The following is a 22191-nucleotide window of genomic DNA, read 5'->3' on the forward strand; positions in this document are numbered from 1 at the left end:
TAAATCCACTCCACAGTATGTAATAGTCTGTCCCTGTGATTTGTTGATTGTGATAGAGAATGCAAGTCTCACTGGAATTTGCAATCTCTTAAACTGAAAAGGAAGATGTGTTGGAATAAGTGGTATCCGCGGGATAAATACGGTTTCACCTTGTCCCTGTCCCGAACAAAAGTTTCAGTATTGATTTAAACAACTAAATATGTGGAAACTCAGGTTGAAAAGAAACTCCATGCAGTTTTTTCCCGGTTCAGAATGGAACCTGTGTTCCTAGTTCAGCATATGTGAGTACTCATGTAATGTAATAACATTATGAACTGGGGTGCATGAAGGAAACAGTTACAAACACAGTTAGAACCTACAAACTCTATATGTATGGTGTCCGTGGTAGAATAGAAAAGATGTCCCTAGTGGATATAGTGTCATAGAAAGTGTTTTATAGTTGGAATTACTGTGAGAATGGCAGCTGTTTACATTTTTTCCATTGACATGAATGGGTGAAATCTGATTTTCTGTTTGTAGCTCCGCCCACGTGTGCAGGAGGGCCGCGAGACCCCCAGAACATATCACCCCAGGTAGTGAGGGATCTGCATACCAAGTTTCGTTCAAATCGGTCAAGCCGTTTGTGAATTACTGTGAGAATGGCAGCTTTTTACATTTTTTCCATTGACATGAATGGGTGAAATCCGATTATCTGTTTGTAGCTCCGCCCACGTGTGCAGGTGGGCCGCGAGACCCCCAGAACATATCACCCCAGGTAGTGAGGGATCTGCATACCAAGTTTCGTTCAAATCGGTCAAGCCGTTTTTGCGTGATCGCGGCACATACACACACACATACATACACACACACATACATACCTCCGATTTTATATATATAGATTTGTGAGGCTGCAGTGACATCTAGTGGCTAGAATCATGAAGTTGTTCAAGCGAGTTGAAGATTTTGAGATGGGTGGTTGTGATCCTCTTGTGTTTCCTTGCACTTGTTAGGTGTCCTGACTAGTGCTGCCCGATTCAGGGGAAAAAATTTTCAATTAGATTTGATTCAGCCTATTGAATCGATTTTTCGAATTCGATTTGATTCGCATTTCCTGTCCATTGGGGTGTTTTTTCAAATGTCCTGGCAGGTTTATTTTGTAGCCTCTTCACCCCCGTTGCCCTTCTCTCACCCATGTTGACTCTGTGGTGTAAACAAAATAAAAAAACAAACAAAAAAGACCGTTCCTCTCTCTGTTAGGTCCTAACTCACATTCACTGTCTAACACTGGCTCTGGCAGGATACACATTTCAAATCTGACATATTGTAATCACAAAACAGAAAATAAAATTATTTTTTCTACCTTTTGCTTTTTATCTATCTTTTATTTGTTCAATTTTCTATACCATTCTCCCAGGGGAGCTCAGAACAGTTTACATGAATTTATTCAGGTACTCAAGCATTCTTCCCTGTCTGTCCTAGTGGGCTCATAATCTATCTAATGTACCTGGGGCAATAAGGGGATAAGTGACTTGTCCAGGGTCACAAGGAGCAGCATGGGTTTGAACCCACAACCTCAGGGTGCTGAGGCTGTAGCTTTAACCACTGCACCACACTGGTCATTATTCAAATCATGTTGGTCCCAGGCTCTGGTTTCTGTTTGTCTTCTGTTAACTCATTTGCCAGGGTCTCCTGCCCATTTGACGTTTTCTTCTTTCTCCATGCTCACCATCCATCTTCCATCTCTGTCCTCCCCTTCCATTTCCCTTCTCTCCCCCAGAAGTCTGGCATCTTTCCTTTTTTTCATCTCCATCCCTACAGTCCAGCATTTCTCAAATGAAACTTCCCCCCTGTAATCCTCCAGTGAAACCCTCCCACCCCACATTCCTCTCCTCCATGGAATCTGATAAGGCAATACACTTGCACTCTTCAGGCCACTGGCAGCGTGCATGAAGCTTTCCCTCTGCTACTGCTTCGCACTTAAGCGGGACCAGGAAGCAGTAGCAGAGGGCAAGCTTCCAGCTGCGGAAAGCAGCGTGTTTATTTTACTCACGCTGCCAGGGCCCAAAGAATGAAAGAGCGGCTGCAGCGATGGATCCCACCATCTCTCCTTTTTTCAACTACCCTTTCATCCAGCATCTCTTCCTCCTTATATCCAGTATCTCTATTCCCCTTCCTCCACACCACCCCTTGGATCCAACTTCTCTCCCTTTCTTTTCCCTCCCTCCCTCCATTCCATTGTCCACCATCTCTCTCTCTTTCCCTCTGTTTTCAAACCCATTATTTCTTCCCCTTCTCCTTCCCCTCCCCCCATCCTCGGTCCAGCATATGCCCTTCTCTCTGGACTCCCTCCCTTCCTCCCTTCGTGTACTTCTAATAGCTACAGCAGGGCCCCTCCCCCTCCCCGAAGGCTGGCATGTTTCTCCCTTCTCTCCACCATCGTCCCCCTGGTCTCCCGGTCTCACTTTAAAAATGAATTATGGCCTGCAGAGGTTCTGCGGTGCTGTAGCGATTTTAGCATGCTGCTGGTGGCCTCCACCACATGTTCCCTCTGCTGTGGTCCCACCCCTCCTCTGATGTGACATCCTGTTTTGGTTTGAGATGGACCGTGGCAGAAGGAACATGCAGGGGGGCTGACGGCAGCCTGCTAGAATCACTATAGCACCGGCGATCCTTTGCAGGCCGTAAGTGAGACCAAGAGGCCATGAGGAAGCCGGACAATGGTGGAGAGAAGGGGAAAACATGCTGGCCTTCAGGGAGCACCCTAAATCCACAGGGCCATGAGTAACGTATCATGTGAAGTCCCCAAAATATTGGGGGTGCCCCTATGCAGCACTTCCCAACTGACCCACTTCTCCCTCCCTCAGCTCTGACTTCAGGCCTCCTAAAGCAGGAGCAGCAGTGGACAGCCAGCAAGAGGCAGTGCTTAGGACAGGTTTATCGCTGATTTTTTAAGAAAACGAATCGATTTGAATCGGCGAATTGGGCAACACTAGTCCTGACTGCTAGAGGCAGCCTGGGGGTGGGTGGGGCAGCTTCACATCTGGCACTCAGAAGTTACAATCCTATTTTGACTTTTTTTTTTTTTTTACAATTCAATATAATCCTTTTTATTGTAATAATGTCTATTCTGAGATTTAAGTTTATAAACTATTGTTTTATATTTATATTCTTAAACTTTTTGATGCTATCATTGGTTCATATTCAATGTTTTTAGCATTTTTTTGTTACTTTTGTAACAGGTGAAATTTCAAATGTGTCAGTTTTTACGCTTCTGTTTCAGATTTATGTTTTCTTTTTTTAATTCTTTATTCATTTTATAACTTACCTCAAGTGTAACCAAAAGTATCAATCAGTTTGACTTAAATACATCACTTGAATTCTACAATTCTTCATATTAAATAGAATTAACTCTTTCCCTCCCATCCTTTCAACATCTCATAACGCTTATACCATATAATAAAGTCCCCCCTCCCCCATCCCAATCTTAACAATTAATAAATGATTGCAATAAATAAGTATTATTTTCCCTGATTTGTACCTATTTTGATTCTTAATATCATTAGGGTGTAGGATGACTCCAGATCCATTGGTTCCCCGTTCTTTTTGCAAATTACTTATCCTTTACAATTCAATTCCCCTGGAGAAGCCGCTTTGAATTCCCTTCCCTAACACTGAAGCCTTTTGGATCATTATAAGGCGGCTCGTAAAGGTTTTCTCTTGAAATCAGCTTTCCTGGGTGGTGAAGCTCCGGGATCTCAGGTCTCCGTGTTTTTGTAATTACTGGTTTTAGATTGTTAATAATTTTGGTACTTTTGTTTTGTGTTTATTGAATTTGATTATACCTTGTTTGTTGTTATTGTTTATCCCGCTACTAATACAAAGCCTGACTTCTGTAGTGGTGGAACAATACAGAGTAATTTTCACGAGCTCTCGGAGCATCAACCTAGGTAGTTCCATATTGCAGTTGCTCCTGGCAGCCAGTGAGGGATCCTCCTTTCCTGGAACTTCGCCCGACTTGCAGGTCCTTGCATTGGATGCCTCCAGGAGCCTCCCAGCTGGTTATTTGTTTTAATATTGGTTTTGTACTGTATTTCCTGAACCTGAATTGTCAACTGCTTTGATTGGTTTTATGCCAGAAGGGAACTATGCCAAGTGACAAAACCACAGAAAGAAACAACCAACTCACCTTGCTTTTCTTCACACGCTTAAGCCCCGCCAGGATTTTCCGACCGTTTTAGACTTTTTTATTTTTTTATATACTGCTATACCAAAAAGTTTGAAGCGGTTTACAACAAGAAAAGTTAATACATACAGTGTGAATAGAAATAACATAAGAGGTAAAATAAGTAAATAAAATTGGAATAGATCAGTTAAAACATGAGATTTTTTTGTAAAAACACGGAAGGTATTAAGGCGTCAACCTATCAAACGGATGGGTCTTTAGCAGTTTTCTAAAATCAAAATAAGAGGTAGCCTCTAACATAGTTTTTCCAAGCCCCTGATGATGGTGATTAGAAGTTTTCTTGTGTACATATGACCGAGCATCACCCTCTGCCACCTCTAGGTTTCTTCCATCTTGAAGATTTCGCTCAACGATTGATGACAGGTTGTAATGGTATCTAGGAATGTCTTGATGTAAAGATATTCCCTATTAAGGATAGGTGGAGTTTGGAGACAACCACAACGGTTCATCATGGTTCTCCACTTTCCCCTAAGGAGGAGGGAGTTGTACAGATGGCCAATCTGCTCCCTCTGAAGCAGTACCTGAAAAAAAAGAAGCGGTTCTGACCTTTTCCGAACCCCTCCAAATTCCAGAACCTTTCTTACTAACTGACAGGGGAGGAAGGAAAACAGGGCTAATAGAAATGCCCAGCCTGTGGGGGTGTCATTGGCACTTGGTTTGGTTCCCTGGCCAGAGTACCATCTATGCAATGGTACCAGGGTTTGGCCAATCACCTAGACCAGGGGTAGGCAATTCCGGTCCTCGAGAGCCAGAGCCAGGTCAGGTTTTCAGGATCTCCACAATAAATATGCATGACATAGATTTGCATCTCAAGGAGGCAGTGCATGCAAATCCATCTCATACATATTCATTGTGGCATAGCTGGTTTTAAGAAAGGTTTGGACAAGTTCCTGGAGGAAAAGTCCATAGTCTGTTATTGAGAAAGACATGGGGGAAGCCACTGCTTGCCCTGGATCGGTAGCATGAAACGTTGCTACTCCTTGGGATTCTAGAATCTTGTTACTCTCTGGGATTCTGGAATCTTGCTAGTCTTTGAGATTCTGTATGGAATGTTGCTACTCCTTGGGTTTTGGACAGATACTAGGAACCTGGATTGGCCACCATGAGGACATGCTACTGGGCTAGATGGACCATTGGTCTGACCCAGTAAGGAGTACCCCCTTGCCAATCATGCTTTCAGGATATCTACAATGAATATGCATGAAAGAATTTTGCATATAATGGAGGCAGTATACGCAAATCAAGTTGATGCATATTCATTGTGGGTATCCTGAAACCCTGAGTGGCAAGGAGGTACTCCAGGACCGACTTGAGAAACGCTGGTCTAATCCATTACACTAAGGCAGTGGTCGGCAAACTCATTAGTCAAAAGAGCCAAAGATCAGCAGTACAACGATTAAGATGTCTTTTGAGAGCCAAATTTCTTTTCAAGAACCATGTTTTTAGGAGTCGGTTTAAACTAGCTACTAACATTAAATAAAACCAGATATCATAATAATAATAATCTTATTTAACAAAAAATTCTTTTTCCACCTTTTGTCATTTCTGCTTTAATCATCTTGTCTTCAATTACTTCTTTCTAGCCAGCATCTGTCCTCTCTCTGTCTTCCATGCAGCATCAGCCCCTTCCATGTCTGCCCTTTCTCTCTCTGCCCCTGCCATCCACTGTTTGCCCTCTCCCCGTTCCATATGGCATCTTCCTTCTTTCTATGCTCCTTCCATAAACTGTCTATCTTGTGCCCCTTCTCTCCTTTGTACATGATTAATTTCAGCTCTGCCACTTCTCCGTTTTTCTCTGTCACCACTCCCTCCCCTATGCTCTGGCATCTCCTTTCCTTCCCACCCCAGGATCTGGCATCTGTCTCCTTCCCTTTCCTAATTCCCTGGCATCTCTCTCCTTTCCTTTCATCTCTCCTGCCCCATCCATGCTCTGACATCTCCTCCTTCCTTTAACTTGGTCTGGCATACCTTCCTCCTTCCCTCCATGTCTTGGCACAACTCCCTCCCTCTCTTCCCCTATGCCCTGGCATCTCTTCCTCCCTCTCTTTCTTCCCTCCATGCCCTGGCATCTCTCCCTCCCTCGAGTGTTAGAGGGAGGTTTATCAGTATTCTCGCAGTGGGAGGGTCGACGTGGAGGCACGTGCCTACTGGGCCTACCCTTTAATCTGTCCCTGACGTTACCCCCCCCCCCTCCTCAAATCACTTCACTGGCTCCCTATCTGCCTTCACACACAGTTCAAACTCCTAATACCAATATACAAGTGTGTTTATTTTGCAGCCCATCAGTATCTCTCCTCTCTTTTTTTTTTTTTTTTAATGTTTTAAACTTTTTATTGGAAAAATGCACAAAAGCATACAAAATAGAAAACACACCAAAATCACAGCTACAGAGCAAACAGTTGAAACAGCACTCTTCGTAACAAGGCCAATCAAGAGCAAGAATACAAAACAGTACCAGGAGCTGAACCCCCTATTCTAACCCTCCCAAACCCCCCCCCCCCAACTCCCAAGCAGCAGACAATATCAACAGTGTAACGAAGCCCAAAGAAAGTGGATTAGAACATGGGGAACAAAGTAACCAAAAAAGAAGGTAGTAAGTAAAGTTGTTTAACCATCCCATCTAGTCATCCAGTCGAGATATGGTTTCCACCGACGCATGAACACTCCCAATGTGTGTTGGCGTATTGCAGTCAACGGAGACATGCGAAATACGTAATCCATTTTGATAATCACCTGTGATTTAGATGGTATAATATCTTGGCGCCAGGCTGCAGCCAAAACCAACCGTGCCGCAGTAACCAATGGGGCAATGAGAAAGGAAAATCTGGAAGGGATTCCCTGTGGCAATAAATTTAACAATGCACATCCCAGATCTTTCACCAGAATCACCCCACAAATGTCCGAGATAACCGAAAAAACCATATCCCAAAAGGGACCCACCTTTGGACATGCCCACCAAATATGTGCAAATGTTCCTGAGGCCCCACAGTTATGCCAACAAACATCCGTGAGAGCGGGATTAATCCTATGCAGTCTTTCAGGCGTGTAATACCATCGATACAGCAGTTTGTAGCCATTTTCCACCATATTGCTAGCAATAGAAGGTTTAAGGAGAGAGCGGAGAATACGTCGCCACTGTACAGAAGTATCTCTCCTCTCTTGTCTCACCTTAAACACCTCCCGAGAGCTCCGTTCCTCAGATAAGTTATTCTTATCTGAACCCTTCTCCTCCCCGGCCAATTCCACCTTGTTGCCCTGTATGCCTGGAATAGACGACCTGAGTCCAAGCGTCACACCCCTTCCCTGCCCTTGTTCAAAAATAGACTGAAAGCCCACCTTCAACACTTAACCATCCCTCATTAACTGCAACCTCTACCCTGGCATCCTGTTTATCTGTCTTGATTGTTTAGATTGTAAGCTCATTCGAGCAGGGACTGTCTCCTTCGTGACTATGTACAGCGTTGCATACGTCTGGTAGAGCTCTAGAAATAATTAATAGTAGTAGACGAAGGGCAGATTTCAAATGGACCATTTTCCTAAGTAAATGACTTCTGGAAATTACTGTCATTACTTATGCATAAATGTAGACATTCAATCAGGTTATTTGACAGGGTCATTCGGGGAAGGGCTGCTGTTAGTTTCATCATGATAATTCAGTTTAATTATCAAAATCAGGGCCTGAAGTTTGACTAGGGAACCTGGCCTGGATTACACAGTATTATCTCTCCTCCACACCCAAAGTTACAAGTCAGCAGCCGTGCTGGGCATTCCTCCCTACTCTCCAGAAAAATCTGGGGGTGGGGTCCGGAATGTTGGAGCAGAGCTGGCCTGCACTCCTCTGCATTTAGGGCTGTGATAGGCATGGCACAGCTGTTCTGGGCAGGGAGGCATCTTCCTCTAAGCCCTGCTTTGTTTGTTACAGCAGCTGGGGCTGAGCCCAGGTATTAGTTGGAAATTGAGCTCATCCAGAAAGCAAATTAAAACCAACTTCATTCTTTTAGGGCAGAGGCGACATATGACCCAGAAGTACATATAGTAAAAAAGAAAGACTTGCTGGCATTTTGGTCTCCAGAACTCATTTTGACTTTTCCTGGTTTTCAATGTCTGCCTTTACGAGCTTGATAATTGGTGGAGGACCCTCAATTAGAGAATGGCACAGGAACAAATCTGTCCCCCTCCCCGCAGGAACTCAGTTTCCCCATCCCATCCCCATGAGTTTTGTCACTGTCCCTGTCCCATTCCTGTAAGCTCAGACTTAACTCCACAAGCCTCAAACACTTATGATTTTAAAGTGTTTGAGGCTTGTGCAGATGCGGACGGAGCATAGGCATTGGTGGAATGAGGCATTATGACATCACAATCTGAGCTCTAGAATGTTGCTACATAGGATTTGAAAGTGTTTGAGGCTTGTGCAGATGAGGACGAAGCTTAGGCATTGGAGGAATGAGGCATGATGACATCACAATCTGAGCTCTAGAATATTGGCACTTAGGATTTGAAAGTGTTTGAGGCTTGTGCAGATGAGGACGGAGCTTAGGCATTGGTGGAATGAGGCATGATGACATCACAATCTGAGTTCTAGAATGTTGCTACTTCGGATTTTAAAGGGTTCGAGGCTTGTGCAGATGAGGACGGAGCCTAGGCATTGGTGGAATGAGGCATGATGACATCACAATCTGAGCTCTAGAATATTGGCACTTAGGATTTGAAAGTGTTTGAGGCTTGTGCAGATGAGGACGGAGCTTAGGCATTGGCGGAATGAGGCATTATGATATCACAATCTGAGCTCTAGAATATTGGCACTTAGGATTTGAAAGTGTTTGAGGCTTGTGCAGATGAGGACGGAGCTTAGGCATTGGCGGAATGAGGCATTATGACATCACAATCTGAGTTCTAGAATGTTGCTACTTAGGATTTTAAAGGGTTCGAGGCTTGGGCAGATGAAGACGTAGCTTGCAGGAATAGGGCAGAGACAGCGACAAACTCATGCATGTGTGATATGTGCATGTACACAGGGTGTCCTCTTTGGAAAAGTGTGCACCATTTCAAAGGAGTGCTCACTATTATTGACAAATGCATGATAAAAACCCACAAATGTTCCTGTTTAAATTTTCAGCTCGTTTCCCCTTGATTATGATGTGGGATATATTACTGACCAACACCCATGCCCAGATGCAAATATAGCCAGAGCAGAAGCATGATGCGCCATCGCAAGAAAGCTGTTTCAGGTACAGTGCAGTGGAGACCGTGGAGCAGAGACAGAAGCCACTTGCCTGGTGAACAGAGCTCATGAAGAGTGTAGGGGGAGAGAGGGGAGGAGCTTCAGTGAAGCATTTGTACGTGAGGAAGAGAAGGGGGTGGGACTTGATATACTATTGCTTTTTCTGTGGGGCTTACACAATCAAAGCACTTTATATATTTTAGACAGCTACTTATTTCATACCTGGGGCAATGAAGTGTCAAGAAACCTCCCCAGAGCCACAAGGCCACTCCTCCACTCCTAAGAAGAGAGTGGGGACCTCATGCATTGAGTTGAGGAGAGGGTTACACGGTCATAGTGACGGTGAATAGATTGTACTGGAGAAAACATCAAATCACTGAGAATTATGTTGTCTAGCTCTCTTTCATTAGAATATTGAGTGAATTTGCTTATTAGGAAATCATTTTCACTGGAAAAAAAAGCTAAGGAGAATTTGTTTTCTAGTAGATAACTGTTAATTTTGTCTGGCTGTGCAAAGTCTGCTTCTTTCCACACTTGATTACTGTAATATCATATATGCAGGATGCCAAATGTACTGTATATATCCCAAAGAAGATCGAACTAATTCAGAATGCAGCAGCCAGATTGGTTTTGGTTTTGGTTTTTTTAGCTGGCAAGGCTCCGAAAATGGTAAAAGGGATGAGACGACTTCCCTATGAGGAAAGGCTAAAGTGGCTGGGGCTCTTCAGCTTGGAGAAGAGACTAGTCAGGGGTGATATGACAGAGGTCTATAAAATAATGAGTGGAGTGGAAAGGGTAGATGTTGACTCGCTTGTTCACTCTTTCCAAAAATACTAGGACTAGGGGACACGCGATGAAGCTACTAAGTAGTAGATTTAAAACAAACTGGAGAAAATATTTCTTCAAACAACTTGTAATTAAACCCTGGAATTTGTTGCCAGAGAATGTGGTGAAATCAGTTAGCTTAGTGGGGTTTAAAAAAGGTTTTGATTCATTCCTAAAGAAAGTCCATAGGCCACTATTGAGATGGTTTGGGGGAAATCCACGGCTTATTCCTAGGATAAGCAGCTTAAAATATGTTTTACTACTTGGGATCTAGCTAGGTACTTGGAACCTAGGTTTGCCCCTGTTGGAAACAGGAGACTGGGCTTGATGGACCTTCGGTCTGTCTCAGTACGGCTATTCTTATGTGAGCTGAAGCCATTGTGACATCACTGGTGAGGTTGGCTCTTGGGCATTGGTGGAATGAGGCATTATGACATCACAGTCTCAGCTCTGGAATGTTGCTGCTCTTTGGGCTTCTGCCAGGTACTTGGGACCTGGGTTGGCCACTGTTGGAAACAGGAGACTGGGCTCGATGGACCTTCAGTCTGTCCCGGTATGTCAATTCTTATGTTCTTACTATCCTTGCTAACTGACCATCCTCTAACCAGCGAGGTTAGGGATGGTCCGGGGACAAGTGTAGACAGAGCATCAACTTAGCTGGTTAGCGGCAATATTCAGTCCACTAAGCGGCTAAGAAAGTTAGCAGAGGAAAACAGTTGTCCTAAGTCTATATGAGGACATTTAACTGGGCACATTAAAGACCTGAGGTTAGCTGAGCTGAGCTAGAAGCTGCTTGCGTGCAGGTTGAATATTGCCCTGTTAAGTTTAAGATAAGGGAAAGCCAAGTGGGCAGTGATGCCAGACCAGCAGGCTCAGTCTTTGACTGTATTTTGATGAAATTTTGGTCCTGAAGAGGGATCTGGGAGTTGTCAGCTTAAAAATGGACTGAAAATCAGAGGAAACCAAAACACTATTACTACTTATTTCTAGAGCGCTACCAGACATGCACAGAGTCACAAAGAAGATGGTCCCTGCTCCAAAGAGCTTACAGTCTAAAGAGACAAATAGGATGTCATGGATCCAGTTAAGGGGAAGGGTTAATCTGCTGGCTGGGTTGGAGGGCAGAGAGGAGTACAGGATAATCGAGCCATTGTGACATCACTAATGAGGTTGGCTCTTATTGGTGGAATGAGGCATTATGACATCACAATCTGAGCTCTGCTTCCCAAAGGCTGAAACTCTTCACACTACTACTACAAATTATTTCTACAGCGCTACCAGACGCACACAGCGCTCTACAGAGCCACAAAGAAGACAGTCCCTTCTCCAAAGAGCTTACAATCTAAACAGGCAAGACAGACAAACAAACAAGATGTCATGGATCCAGTTAATTAGCTGGCTGCGTTGGAGGGCAGAGTGGAGCACAGGACAATCAAGCCATTGTGACATCACTGATGAGGTTGGCTCTTATTGGTGGAATGAAGCATTATGACATCATAATCTCAGCTCTGCTTCCCAAAGACTGAAACTCTTCACACTACTACTACGAATTATTTCTACAGCGCTACCAGATGCGCGCAGCGCTGTACAGAGTCACACAGAAGACAGTTCCTGCTCCAAAGAGCTTACAATCTAAACAGACAAACAAGATGCCAGGGTAATGATATAGTTACATCTGCTGGCTAAGGTGGTGGAGTAGGGTTAAGGACTGAAGGCTATATCAAAAAGGTGGGTTTTCAGTTTGCTCTTAAACAAGGGAAGGGAAGGGTCTTGGCGGACAAACTCAGGTAATTTATTCCAGGTATAGGGGGCAGCTGGACGAAAGAAACAAAGTCTGAAATTGGCAGTGGAGGACAAGGGTACAACTAGGAGCAGCTGATCAGAAGAACGGAGGAGCTCTCAGGGAAACGTATAAGAGAGCAGCGTGAACACACTTGTAGGTTAGTAGTAGGAGTTTGAACTGTATACGGAGATGGATAGGAAGCCAGTGGAGTGATTTGAGAGAGGGGAAAGGTGAGTGGAGAGAGTCTGGCAGAAAATAAGGTGTGCAGCTGTGTTTCGCACCACTTGCAGGGGGGGGAGGAGGCTCAGCAGGAAGTCTAAGCGTGAGGTTGCGAGAGTGTGGACAAGGGTCCAGGTAGTGTGCTCAAGGAGGAAGGAGCGAATTTTGGTGATTCTGTAGAGCACTTAGAGGAAAAGCATAGAGAGAAAAGAGAGCGATTTAATCAGGGTACTGAGAGAATAGTTAAGCTCTGGAACACGTTGCTGGAGGTTGTGGTAAGAGCAGATAGTGTAGCTGGTTTTAAGAAAGGTCTGGACAAATTGCTGGAGGAAAAGTCCTTAGTCTGTTATTGAGAAAGACATGGGGGAAGCCACTGCTTGCCCTGGATTGGTAGCATGGAATCTTGTCACTTTCTGGGATTCCGGAATCTTGCTATTCTTTGAGATTCTGGATGGAATGTTGCTACTCTTTGGGATTCTAGAATCTTGTCACTCTCTGGGATTCCGGAATCTTGCTATTCTTTGAGATTCTGGATGGAATGTTGCTACTCCTTGGGTTGTGGCCAGGTACTAGGGACCTGGATTGGCCTCTGTGAAGATGGGATTCTGGACTAGATGGACCATTGGTCTGACCCAGTGAGGCTATTCTTAGGTTCTTATGTACATCAATTGATACCAGAACACCGGTGAAGAAAGAACTACCAGAGATTGCACACAGTGCAATGGGAGAGTAAGAAGAAACCCGAGAGGGAGCACAGTCCCATTCACTACAAATGGCCAAGGAGTAGGATAGTGATCAATAGCATGAAAAGCAGAGGGAAGATCAAGGAGGTGACCTTTGACCATAACCAGGTAGCCAGAGGTTTTGGCAAAAACATTTTCTGTGGAAGCTACACTGGAGTAGATCTAGGTCAGCCGAGGTGAATGATAGTTTGGATACAAAAGGAGGAAATCGCAAGTAGGTTCACAGGAGAGTTGTTCTGCTGTCAACAGGGCAGTCTCGCTGAGATCTTGGCATTTCATTACACGGGTGAAGCCAGCGGAATTGCATTCTGTCTTACAGTCTAGACTCTAGAGAATGGAGGACATTTTTGCTGCTAAAGTCACCGTCTGTTTCTTTTTGTGATGGGACAGCAATGGAGGGGGAGGGGGCAAGAATTGGTGGAAGTTTGGGTTTGGAATTCCTCAGCAAAGTGACAGCTGTCGGCTCCCATCCCCCAAAGCTTTCTAACTGTGATTGGTACATGCCTTATGGCCGCTAGCCCAGCATTCTGCAAGAGAGGCACTAGGTGAGGATATGCCACCTATCTGTGGTTGACAATCACAGCAGTAACTTATTTGTACCTGGACAATGGAGGGTTAAGTGACTTGGCCAGACCCAGAAGGAGCTGCCGTGGGGTTCTCAGGCCAACATTGCACTAACCATTGAGCGACTCTTCCACTCCATTTAAGAAAAGAGGAACATCTCAAATCAGAATGGGAATTGGAATGTGTTGAGCTTTCACAGAGGGAATTAATGTAGCTCATTTTAAAACTTATATTTATATTTATATTAACTTATACTGTAATTGTGCATCACAAACAGCGGTCTCAAACACGCGGGCCGCATGTGGCTGTTCAGGTTTTATTTGCGCCCGCGGTCTGGATGCGATCAACAGCATTTCTCTTCCCCTTTCCCTTCCTTTTGGAGCAGCAGCGTGTCTGGCCGGCTCGTTCCGTTCAAAGCCATGGGTTGGCGGCTCCTCGTGCTATCCACTCCTGCATCGGAAGCCTCTCTGACGTCACAACATCAGAGAGGCTTCAGACGCAGGCGCGGATCTCGCAAGGAGCCACCACCCGTGGCTTTGAACAGAACGAGCCAGCCAGACATGCTGCTGCTCCATAAGGAAGGGGAGGGGAAAGAGAAATGCTTCTGCTACATAGGAAAGGGGGACCCTAGGGAAATGCTGCTGCTGCTGTACAGGGAAAGGGAGAGGGAGGGAAAGGGAAAGAGAAATGCCTCTCCTGCACAGGAAAGGGGGAAGGGAAATGCTGCTTCTGTTGCTGCTGCACCCAATTGGGGAAAGAGAGGGAAGGAAGGAGAAGGGAGAGGAAAGGAACAAGAGAAGAATCCAAGTTCATGGGAGGGAGGGAGGGAAGGAAAGGAGATATCAGACCATGGAGGGGGAGGGAGAAATGCCAGGGCATGGGAAGGGAAGGAGACAGATGCCAGACCAGGCGAAAGGAAGGAAGGAGAGAGGGAGAGAAAGGAAGGAAAGAGATGCCAGACCATGGAAATAGGACAGAAGAAGAGAGAGATAGGAAGGGAAGGTAAGACATGGAAATGTAGATTTTGAAAAGAAAGCAGAAAAATTGAACAGTAAGTTAATGCCAAAGATGGATGCAAGGCAGAAAGTGAAGACGGAGAGAAAAACAGTCAAAGGACAAGAAGGCCCTGGAAACATAGTTGAAAGCACAGAAAAATAAAGTCACCAGACAACAAAGGTAGGAAGATGATTTTATTTTCAATATAGTGATTGAAATGTGCCAGTTTTGAGAAAGGAAAGATATTAAACTTTAAATGTGAAGGCTGCAGAAAAAATAGTTAATGTCTTATTAAAGAAATGACAATTTTCCATAAGGTAAAACTGTTAAAGGAAAGTTTTATAAACTATAAAGAGTTTTACCTCATGCAAAATTGTCATTTCTTTAATAAGACATTAACTATTTTTTCTGCGGCCCTCCAAGTACCGACAAATCCAAAATATGGCCCTGCAAAGGGTTTGAGTTTGAGACCACTGGTGAATCACATATATTGGCATTAGATTTAGATCCCTAGTATGCATCGAATTAGGACACAACCATGTATCGTAAAATTGTAGTATAATTGTCATATTGTAACCCGTTAACTGTATTTTATGTACATTTAACCTGTAACCCGTTCTGAGCTCCTTGGGAAAAATGGGATAGAAATTATTTTTTTAAAAAAGGTTTGGACAATTTTCTGGAGGAAAAGTCCATAAATTGCTATTGAGACAGACATGGGAGAAGCCACTGCTTGCCCTGGATCGGTGGCATGGAATGTTGCTAATCTTTGGGATTCTGGAATGTTGCTACTCCTTGGGATTCTAGAATCTTGTTACTCTCTGGGATTCCGGAATCTCGCTATTCTTGGAGATTCTGGATGGAATGTTGCTACTCTTTGGGATTCTGGAATCTTGTTACTCTCTGGGATTCCAGAATCTCGCTGTTCTTTGAGATTCTGGATGGAATGTTGCTACTCCTTGGGTTTTGGCCAGGTGCTAAGGGCCTAGATTGGCTTTTATGAAAACGGGATAGTGGGCTAGATGGACCACTGGTCTGACCCAGTAAGGCTATTCTTATGTTCTTAGACAGTGTAGCCTCCAGCCTTCTCCTGAGATATCAGCTCTGAGCCCAGTGGCACTGGTATGTCAGAAGAAAACCAGTATAGGTTCACATGAAAATTTAGGTGGTAACTGGTTTCAGTTGCTGCCTCCCACGATCCTCTTTCTGTCCCATGGGGAGGGGAGTGGTTGCTCTAAGTTTGGACTGCCACAGTGACCCTTACCAATCAATCAGGCCTGGAAATCTTCCTTTTGAGAGGGTGAAGTGCAGCTGCTGGCATCTGTAAGATCCAGAGCCAGCATAGCCTGGGAAATGAGAGGAAAACACTGAAGAAAAAGAAGCCAATCCCTGCAGAGCTGGGAGAGGGCAAAGAGGCACGGTGCTGGTGGGGTTCTCCAGGGATACAAATGGTTATAGTGCTTCGAACACCAGAGCTTGTTCTGGTCAAATGGAAGCATGTTCAGAATTTATTGCGAGAAATGGGCCGCCACTCATCTGCGCATAAATCCCTCAATAGCTTCATCCGTGTGCTTGCCCCTAATAATTACATTTACCCTGGTGTGACCCTGTCAAACATCAGAGGACTGGAACTAAAGCAGGAAAGGACAGGGGGCTAATAGTATCAGCTCATGTTACCCCACTTTTGAGGGAGCAGCATTTGCTCCTAATTTCAACTGCAATCCTTGTAAACCTCTTTTGCTAGTTCATCCTGCTTCTGGCTTTTAGCCATTTGTTAGTGGAGGCCAGCAGGAGCTTAAGGTGGGTAACGTCTGCTGTTTCGCAGGGTTTTTGCCAGAGGTGAGATTTTGGCTAGAAGTGCTGCGGAGAGGTCCCTTTTCTTGAAAATGTTCCTATTCCTAACACTACTTTTTTTTTCCAACCACTTCTCAGTGCTAAAATGGTTTTAGATGTATGCTACACTATGCAGAGAGAGAGAGAAAGAGACAGAGGCAGAGAGAGAGAGAGAGACAGAGGCAGAGAGAGAGAGAAAGAGACAGAGGCAGAGAGAAAGAGACAGACAGAGAGGGAGAGAGAGAATGAGACAGAGAGAGAGAGAGAGAGAGAGAGAGAGAGAGAGAGACAGATATTGAGAGAGAGGAGAAAGAGAGAGAGACAGAGACAGAGGCAGAGGCAGAGAGACATAGACAGAGGCAGAGAGAAACAGACAGACAGACAGAGAGAGAGAGAAAGGGACAGAAGCAGAGAAAGAGACAGAGAGTGGCAGAGAGAAAGATAGACAGAGGCAGAGAGAGACAGAGGCAGAGAGACTGAGAGAGAGAATAAGACAGAGAGAGAGAGTGAGACACAGGAGAAAGAGAGAGGCAGAAAGAGAGTCCCTGCTCCAGAGAGCTCAGCATCTGCTCTACACTGTTTGTGGATTTCCATTTCTTGAATGGCCATGCTTCTTCCTCTGCTTAAGGATGTTCTGCCTACCCTCCATTGCTTCGAAGTTCTGGGAATCGTGGACAGCATAACAAATGCCATGAAGAAAGAACTGCTTCAAACAGGGCAGTGAGAAGTTAGTCCAGAAAGGAAAGATAGGGGGAACCTTCTCAACAGAGTAATTGCAAAGAAGTCTTTTTCGAGCAGAACCCCAAAATATCTTTTCCCATGGTCTTGTTATGCTCCGTTAAAAGCCTGGGACCATCCCAGCCACTGTGCAGAGTTTGCCTGTGAGTTACCAGGACATAGCGCAGGTTATCTCTTCCTTCGGGTCGACAGTGAACCATCCAAATGTATTTCTCAAGGTGGGAGCAACAGGGCATGAACTTGGGGGTCTTGGTTCCCAACCAGCTCATTACGGCTGCCCCCTGAGCTGTCACCATCACTATCTCTCCTCAAGGGATAGGAAGAACCATGTGGGTGTGATATGTTGGCTAGGTTGGAATCTGAGTTTTGGATGTTCGGATTAAGTGGAGTGGGATGGGTGTATGTGACGGGGGAGGGGTGTGCTTGATACAGTAGATGAGGCCGTCACCATGACTTTGATGTACCTCATCCACTCAACATCCTTCACGTTGAAGACCTGCCAGATTGGCTTGATACTCTTATGGCGCTGTTGGCTCTTGAACGAGCTTCTCAGTGTCCTGCTCCAACAGTAATGATTTATTTTTATAATTTATAATACACCAGAGGCTGTTATAGGGGAAAACACCCTCCCGGGATTCAAGACCAAGTTAGACAAGTTCCTGCTGAACCAGAACGTACGCAGGTAAAGCTAGTCTCAGTTAGGGCATTGGTCTTTGACCTAAGGGCCGCGGCGGGAGTGGACTGCTGGGCACGATGGACCACTGGTCTGACCCAGCAGCGGCAATTCTTATGTTCTTATGAGAAAGACATGGGGGAAGTCACTGCTTGCCCTGGAATGTTGCTACTCTGGGGATTCCGGAATCTTGTTACTCTTTGGGGATTCTATTTAGAATGTTGCTACACCTTTGGTTTTGGCCAGGTTCTAGGGACCATGAGAACGGGCTACTGGGCTTGATGGACCACTGGTCTGACCCAGCAGCGGCAATTCTTATGTAAAACCCAGGCAGTTCACCAAACACTATAGATCATCAAAATAACAATCAAAGAAGATGTCACTCAAGATCCTGACACAAGGCTTCTAGCATGGTAAAGAGGCCCAAAGCGGAGTTCTCAGCATCCGTTTCAACTTCCATCTGTTGCTAGGATGGCGTCACAAACCAGCTAAACGACTCCATAACTGCATTCCTGCTACTGCAATTGTACTTGCTAATGTACTAGATTGAGACGGAGTGACGATGGGATACACCCCCAGGGCAGGGGACACCTAGACCCTCCCCATCACACCCCTGCAAGGGCGGATGCCCTCCTGTCCGATGGTGATTTGATGGACACTTTTCAAAACTCGGACAAAGTGCCAGGTTTTGAAAAGCCCTCCGGACCCCCGGACAACTCTGGGGAAATCCAGACATCTGGTAACCCTACCCCAGGGTTTTGAGGGAAGGGGTTCTGGCAGCTCCGCTAGATGACCTTTTTAATATTGCTTTACAGTCAAAAGTGGTTCTTCATAACAGTGGAAGTCAGAGCAGGGCTGCCATATTTTGGGCCACAAAACCCCAGACATGTGGCCCCGCCCTGCTCCACCCCCAGTCATACCCCATTCAGCCCTCAGCCCCATCCTCACAAAGCCTCTTCTCTTCTCTGATGATCCCGGCCACGTCTGGAGGGCCTGGAGCATGCGCAGATGTGTGTGCTGTCATCTGCGCATGCTCAGATGAGGCCGGAGCTTCTTGGGACTGCTAGGTTTTGGAAAGTCCGTCTGGACACCTGGACAGTCCTCTAAAAAGAGGACATATCTGGGTTTCCCCAGACGTCTAGTAAACCTAAGTGAGAGTGACCAATTTTGAAAAGGCTTCCAGTGAATCTGATGTCAATGCCAGGTAACTATGACCAAGAACAAAAATGCAACATCTAGGTCAGGAGTAGGCAATCCCGGTCCTCGAGAGCCAGAGCCAGAGCCAGGTCAGGTTTTCAGGATCTCCACCATGAATATGTATGAGATGGATTTGCATGCACTGCCTCCTTAAGATGCAAATCTATCTCGTGCATATTTATTGTGGAGATCCTGAAAACCTGACCTATGTCATCTTAGTTTAATGTGGTACAGCCAACATGGATTTAATCAAGGGAAGTGTTGCTTCTCCACTTTGCTTCAGTTTTTTGAAGGTGTGAACAGTGTCATAGTGAGGGAAGTTGATGCCTGGGGCAGTGGCACCCCCCTATGCTTTCCTCCCAGCTGCCCCCCTCATACTCCCCTCTCCCTTCCTTCCCCCTGTACCTCTTTAAATGCTTGAGTTCCTGAATAAATTCGTGTAAAACCATTCTAAGCTTTCCTAGGAGAATGGTATAGAAAAATGAATAAACCAATAAATCTTCGCCAGCACAAACAAGTTCTCCAGCCTGCTGCTTGCACCAGCATTGGCTTTGCCTCTGATGTCACTTCCTGGCCCCGCAACCAGGAAGTGATTTCAGACGGGTGCCAGGCAGGCCAGATAAGTTGCTCAAGCTAGCTAAGATTTAAAGCAGTACAAGGGAGTAGGGAGGATGTGAATATGGTGTGGGGCAAAGAACTGCCAGCACCCCCATCAAGATGGCGCTTGGGAAGGTCCACCTCCTCCTCCACCCCCGGTACTATGCCAATGGGCATGAATAAATATTTGGATCAAAGTGAGCCAGTTGATGTAGTGTATCTGCATTTTCAGAAACTATAAAATGATAAAGCCTTAGGATGGGAGGCAATTTTTTGTTGTGGGTTGGGAACTGGTTAAAAGATAGAAAACAGAGAGTAGGGTGAAATGGTCAATTTTCTCAATGGAATATCATAGGGATCTATACTGACCAGGGGGCATGTGATGAAGTTACAGGGAAATACTCTTAAAACCAATAGGAGGAAATAGTTTTTCACTCAGAGAATAGTTAAGCTTTGCAACGCGTTGTCAGAGGTTGTGGTAAGAGTGGATAGCGTAGCTGGTTTTAAGAAAGGTTTGGACAAGTTCCTGGAGGAAAAGTCCATAGTCTGTTATTGAGAAAGACATGGGGGAAGCCACTGGATCGGTAGCATGGAATGTTGCTACTCTTTGGGATTCTGGAATCTTGTTACTCTCTGGGATTCCGGAATCTTGCTGTTCTTTGAGATTCTGGATGGAATGCTGCTCCTATTTGGGGTTCCAGAATCTTGCTAATCTTTGAGATTCTGTAATGTTGCTACTCCTTGGGTTTTGCCCAGGTACTAGTGACCTGGATTGGCCACCATGAGAACGAGCTACTGGGCTTGGTGAACCATTGGTCTGACCCAGTAAGGCTATTATTATATTCTTAAATATTAATAATAATGCAAAGAAATATTAATCAGCATGCTACAATCCACAGTCAGAGATCCAAGATCCTGGGACAGAGTACAAGACCCAGCAGTAGCCCTCTCCCAGAACAGAGTACAAAGCGTATCCCAAGACCATACCATAAGTGCAAGATCCTACAACACTTCCTTGGGTAGAAAAGAGGGTGTCCAACTCTCTGGCACCTCCCTGGTCCATACCGCACAGCACAAGCCCTCTCCAGGCCATGCTGCACACAGCGCAAGATCCTAGAAAACTTTCCTGTAACAGAATACGGCAGTACATTCTTGGAATAGACCAGACGACCCAGTGGGACTTCCCTACATAGTCCATAAGGTACCGACCCTTGCATTTCTCCCATCGCACATCAGTATCAGACCCTATAACGGCTTTCCAGGAACAAAGACATTTGTGCTTTTCAACTTCAAGAAGTCACAGCCCCATAAGAAAAAGGGCAGGTTTTAGAACATTTTTTTTCTATTTAGAAAACATTCTACATATTAGCTAATTGTCAAGACGCACAGCTTCCTAAGGACAGGGAAATTTGTTACCTGGGGGAAGAGAAGTCCCAGCAGACAGAAGGCGCAAAAAACTTTGATTCCCATCTGGAAGGTGATGCCTAGTGGAAAAAAGGGTATTGCGTGTTGATATATGTTGGCTCGGGAGCTGCTGAAAAGCCTGTGTGTCTCCTGCTTTGGAAGCTCTCTGTCTGGGAACGAAGTGAGTGACAGCAACATGTGCTGAGAGGACAGGAGGGGCTGAAATATTAGTCCAGCATTGGAAGGGGGATTAGTAGCATACCCCTGGGGTGGGGGTAGGGAGGAATGGCAGAAAGCAGCTGCTCTCATTACACGGTGCCCTGTCTGGTGAAGGTCCTGCCCTGAAGGTGCTGGGGAGCAGCTTTAACCCAGGGATCGCTGACTGCCTTAAACAATCAGCTGTGCTGCTGGGAAGGGGGGGGGGGGGGGGGACAGGCTTTTGGGGTTGTGCCTCCCTGCTGGACACCCGAATCATCAGGCTGTAACTAGCTCTTCTGGCCCTGACATTTAAGGAATATAGTTTGGGTTTCTATATATTTTTTTATACCTAACATGAGCTTAGAAAACTATGCTTTAATTTGGACCCCCCCCCCCAGCACATTAGAGGAACCATATTGAAACTCCTTCCAACATGGAACTAATGCCTTCAGGCTGCAGACTTCTGCCTTTCACTAAAAGAAAGAAAACTGCTCGTACATGGGATATTGCCAGAAATTACAGTCATAGCCACCTCGTACACCTCAGGGAATATGACACAGTCATAGGAACCTAAGAATAGCCTTACTGGGTCAGACCAATGGTCCATCAAGCCCAGTAGCCCGTTCTCACGGTGGCCAATCCAGGTCACTAGTGCCTGGCCAAAACCTAAGGAGTAGCAATATTCCATGCCACTGATATAGGGCATGCAGTGGCTTCCCCCATATCTCTCTCAATAACAATGGACTTTTCCTCCAGAAACTTGTCCAAACCTTTCTTATAACCAACTACACTATCCGCTCTTACCACATCCTCTTAGAAGCCAGAGAACATGTCACAGGCTGTGTGACAGTCATAGTTGCCTCTTAAAAGTCTTTGAGCAAAGATGGAGGCAATTAAATGAGCGTTTTGTGCGGAAGAAGATCCATAAAATTTAGAAGCAGAAAATTATAACCTGGAATCTTGTGATGACTTTAGAGG

At 45.3% G+C, this 22191-nt stretch overlaps 1 protein-coding gene across 2 annotated transcripts in view; it reads right to left on the reverse strand.

Moving 5' to 3' along the window:
• Positions 1–21143, reverse strand: part of CDH15 (cadherin 15) — an 85247-nt gene extending 64104 nt beyond the window's left edge. Inside the window, exon 1 of one of the 2 annotated variants that reach the window (XM_033942851.1) lies at positions 21028–21143. In XM_033942851.1, coding sequence (XP_033798742.1) covers positions 21028–21081 — 54 coding nt within the window. In that variant the 5' untranslated portion in view covers positions 21082–21143. Of the gene's footprint in view, positions 1–857; positions 925–21027 lie in introns of those variants that run through there. The other variant, XM_033942852.1, reaches the window with a different exon arrangement.
• Between the last annotated feature and the right edge of the window lie 1048 nt (positions 21144–22191).

This window comes from Geotrypetes seraphini, chromosome 4 (assembly GCF_902459505.1).
Source record: "Geotrypetes seraphini chromosome 4, aGeoSer1.1, whole genome shotgun sequence".
NCBI classification, from domain to species: Eukaryota; Metazoa; Chordata; class Amphibia; order Gymnophiona; family Dermophiidae; genus Geotrypetes; species Geotrypetes seraphini.